The sequence below is a fragment of the Solanum lycopersicum genome, chromosome 10 (assembly GCF_036512215.1).
Source record: "Solanum lycopersicum chromosome 10, SLM_r2.1".
NCBI classification, from domain to species: domain Eukaryota; kingdom Viridiplantae; phylum Streptophyta; class Magnoliopsida; order Solanales; family Solanaceae; genus Solanum; species Solanum lycopersicum.
Window position 1 is genome coordinate 4,809,600 of NC_090809.1, and position 4,666 is coordinate 4,814,265.

At 36.8% G+C, this 4,666-nt stretch overlaps 1 protein-coding gene across 1 annotated transcript; it reads left to right on the forward strand.

Annotated features, from left to right (window-relative positions):
* Positions 1-2,491: 2,491 nt before the first annotated feature.
* On the forward strand, positions 2,492-4,120 carry LOC138339140 (uncharacterized). Its single transcript, XM_069290462.1, has 2 exons — positions 2,492-2,526; positions 3,358-4,120. The coding sequence occupies exons 1-2, from the start codon at positions 2,492-2,494 to the stop codon at positions 4,118-4,120; spliced, it is 798 nt and encodes a 265-aa protein (XP_069146563.1).
* The last annotated feature ends 546 nt before the right edge of the window (positions 4,121-4,666 follow it).

A 4,666-nucleotide genomic window follows, 5' to 3' on the forward strand; every position in this document is an offset into this window, starting at 1 on the left:
ATTAAAGGGTAAAAAAGATGCAAATGTGAGGAAGTTGTTTAGCTTTTGAATAATCTACTGGGTAGTTTGGAATGCAGCTTTAAAGCACCTACAAACCATTTTGTGGTTTACTTCTGAGGCAAAAGCCAATTTAGACAAATTTTGCAATCCAACACAACAAACATGACAAGGTACATCAACTAACTAAAAAAAAAAAACTTTTAGCGACAATAAATATTGATATTAATAAAGAGTGTTAATGTCTTTATCGACATTAGTTAAGAGTTATTAGAACAAACATCTTTATAGGCTTTAGTGACATATACAAAAAGTGTTAATTGCCACTAAAAATACATATTTGACGACCATTAAAAGTTAATTGCCGCTAATAATCATTTTTGTAACTTGACCTACCATAAAACTTCCACAAGGAACTAATTTTGGAATAACATTAGTACCATAATGAATAATTGAATTTGTTTGGTCTAAAATTAGTGTCAGAGCAAACAAAGTTGAAAAAAAAATTACTTTCAACATTTTTTTCTAATTCTTGGGGATGTAACTGGATCATTCATATCAAAGATTTAATGAGAAATATGCATAAAAAATGCCTATTTATTCTGGTTTAGAAGAGTTGAGTATTCAATTATTTTGAATTCAACATTAATATGAATCCATCTCTTAACTTGGTTTGTTGGACATGAGAGGAGGTAGTAATTAAAGTACTCATTTGGTGAATTCAATAATTAGATTCTTTTACTTAATTTGCATCTCCTCTTTACATGTCCAAACCATCTCAATCTCACTTTCCTCATCTTATCTACCACAAAAGTCACTCTCACCTTATCCCGAATATCTTCATTCCTAATTTTATCGTTTTTTGTATATCCATACATCCACCTCAACATCCTCATTTTCACCAATAAATATTTTTTTAATATAAAAATTCTTGATTAGTCAACACTCTGCCCTATGAACAACATGATTTCTAAAGTACTTTTAAAAAGTATATTTCAAATTGTTTGCTATAGGTGATTAATGTGGTATAAATTTTAATGAAATATCTCAATTTTGTTCATGTTGTTGAATCCCTGAAACCTCTAAACTTAAACTAATTATATATGCTTATCTGTCTTGAGTGGTGTAGCCCCAGCGATCATGAGTCTTCAGTCATTACTTATCTAATTTAAAGATGAAAACACATTAAAATCATTCTACTTTATTGAGTTTTATACATGAACTATTGAGAGTGTAAGTTTTCAATCTGAACTATCATCCAATGGTTAGTGAAACACACTAGACGTTGACTAGACCAAATGTTTATCTGAAAATGGTTCTACACGTTTTGTCCATAAAATCTACGTTCAACTAACATATACAACGACTCTACTTGCTTAATACATTAATTTTTTGATATAGTTTTTACACTGACTTATACCAAATATATACCACAATTCTTTCTTGTTGATGAGAACAAATTTGAGTTAAAATTATTCCTTTATATATTCATCATAATATATTATTGGAAACAAAACAAGAAAAATGTTTCATATTGTACAACCAACAAGAGAATCTCTAACAATCTCCTTCATTTTTTGCCTTCTCATCAACCTTGGATCTACTATCTCAATTGCTCCATCAAGCATGGCATTCCTAACTAAATAATAAAGGTTTAAATTGCCGCCAAACATGTCATATGTTGGTCTTTTTCCGGTTAACATTTCAAGCAAGACGATACCAAAACTATACACATCACCTTGCGTTGATGCCTCACTTCCCATACCATACTCATATAGCGGTAATTGAGTTAATGTCGTTGCATCCAGAGTCACTAAAGTCATTAGAGATATTTATATAGAGTGAAATTTACCTGGAGCTATGTAGCCAATAGATCCTTTAAAAGTTGAAGAGTTTGTCTAATTCTACAAGTGGGAAACCAATTCATTGTCAAGGAGTATATTACTTGGTTTGAGATCACAATGAACTATTGATATTTGACAATCATTTTGAATATAATGAATTGCACAAGCAACATCAATAGCAATATTCAGCCTTTGTACAAATCCTAACCCTTCTTGGCTGAGCCATAAACTCGTAAACCAATGACTTGAATTCGTTGCCACGATAATCAACACCAGAACATGCAGTAAGTAGCTTAACTAAATTCTGATGTCTAACATTTCTCAAGGCCTCACATTCTCCTATGAAACTTTTGATAGCTCCAAATTGTGAAAAGATTCAACACTTTTATAGCAACGTGTTTACCATCCGTTTCCAAAATTCCCTTATAAACATATCCATGACTCCCAACACCAATCAAGTTGCTCGTAGAAAACTCGTTGGTAACTTTGAGTATACTTTGATAGGACATAGCTATGAGTTGATTTAGATTGTTATGAAATGTTCTTTTGGACCTTCCGAATCGATAGAAGAACAAAGCACAAACTGTAACAACTAGCCCCAGAATTCCTAATATTACTAAAATAACAAGCTTATAGTTTATTTTCTTTAAATGACTGAAATTGCAATTGGGAAGTTTCAAGCCAGGTATACCACCACAGATTCTAGGATTTCCAACGAAAGAATCTACACTCGCGTTCTCAAAGATGCCTCGTTGTGGAAATGCACCTTCAAAATCATTAAACCATAAGTTTAAGAAATGCAAGGCAAATCCTTCCAAGTACTTTGGAACTATACCTGATAGCTTATTCCGCGAAAGATCTAAAACATGAAGACTCTTTAGTGAACTAAAAGTGAATAAGGAAGCCATCCACTGAATTGATTCTCACTAATGCTGAGACACACCAGGTTAGGAAGGTTGATCCCTAAATCCCGAGGCAGAGTACCTTCGAGTTGGTTAAATGACTTACAAGGAGGTATGATTGTAGAATGAGCTCGCAATTCTACTAGATAACCTATTAAAGTCCGCGTCAAATATTTCCTAACTCTTCATTTTCCCAAACTCCTCGGGGATTTCACCCTCGAGATCATTATCCAAAAGGTACATTTCCAATAGACTTGAGAAATTACCATAAGATTTTGGGATTTCACCAATGAGCTTGTTGTATGTTGACTAGGCTTAGGTTTTAGAAGTATGTTTACTGGGCTTAAGCCCATTGTAATTATGTAACTATATATATCTCGTTGTGCTAATGAAAACCCTCAAGCAGTTGTATTCTTCTGCTACATTAAATTCTACATGGTATCAGAGCCTCGATCGGGAATAAAATTTTACCGAAAGTCGACCACCATCGCTGCTAACACACGATCGTCTGATCGTCACTGCTTCTCCGATCGTAGCTGCTCTTCCCAATCGTCACTGCCCCAACACACTGCCGCAGCCCCACTTGAATAATGACTAGAATCAACCCAATCCAGCACTGTTTGCACAACAATTGCTGCGAAAATTCGGCCGATTCATGATCCAAGCTCTGCCTATTATTTACACCCGTCAGAAGGACCAAGTAATTCTCTAACCAAATACTTACTGAAGGGAGACAATTTTGATATTTGGGAGCGAGCTATTTGTAATGCACTCGAAGGCAGAAGTAAGATTGGTTTTCTATATGAAAAGGGTTTTCCAAAACCCACGAACGAGTTGGAGTTGGATGCTTGGAAAGCAAACAACTCGATTATATGTTCGTGGATCTTTAACAGTGCTGACGAGACAATCCAGCCGAGTATCGTCTCCCACAAAATTGCCCATGAATTGTGGAGTGACATAACGGCAAGGTACGGAGGCACGAATGCTCCAAAATCGTGGCAGCTAAAATCTGATCTACAAATGTTGAGACAAAAAGGTCAATCTGTAGTTTCATACTACAATCAGTTTATAACTATTTGGAACCAATTGTATGGTTCGATTGATCCAACCTGCGGATGTATATGTCCTGCAGCAGCAAAAATGCGTCTTCGATTTGAGGAGGAGAAGACGCATGCGTTTCTTCTCGGACTCGATGATGCACAATTCGGCTCTACTCGTTCTCAGATTTTCGGCACCCGTCCACTTCCAATTCTCAATGAAACTTACTATCTTGTATCTCAAGAGGAGAGACACAAGTCGATTGTGCGTAACCGCGATGACCAAACCGATGGACTAGCTTTCGCCGTAGAAACTCAACCCACACCACCTCCAAAATAAAAATGCACCCATTGTGGGAAAAATGGTCATTCTACTGAGAGATGTTTTCTTTTGATTAGCTTTCCCAACGGAGGAAGAAGGGGTCGTGGGGGAGGACGCGGGGGTAGAGGAGGTCGTGGCCTGCCACCTGGCCGTGAACAACCATCAGGTCGCAGCGGTGGCATGGCTGCACACGCAGACAGCCCAACCTCGCCAGCAGTGGCGACAGGCAGCAGCCAAGGCGGCAAATTTCCAGCATTGTCGACTGAACAAATGACTCGACTATTGCATATGCTCGACACTCCTACACAATCAGAAAATAACACGGGTATGGTTAATGCTTTGTCACCCGATTGGTTAATTGATAGTGGTGCCTCACATCACATGACGGGTAATTTTTCCTCACTCTATAATATTATGTCTGTTCCTGAGTGTTCCATTGGTCTCCCGGGCGGCACTTGTGTTGTGGCAAATTATTGTGGTAGTGTACAAATTTCTGTCAATCTAATACTGAAAAATGTATTGTTTGTCCCTAATCTGAAATGCAATTTGATTTCTGTTGGATGC

Bases quoted from the DNA above. Each gene is read 5' to 3' on its own strand.
- LOC138339140 (XM_069290462.1), top strand. From the start codon at position 2,492: ATGACTGAAATTGCAATTGGGAAGTTTCAAGCCAG. The intron at 2,527-3,357 runs GTATACCACCAC...AACCCAATCCAG, and splicing joins ATTGGGAAGTTTCAAGCCAG to CACTGTTTGCACAACAATTG.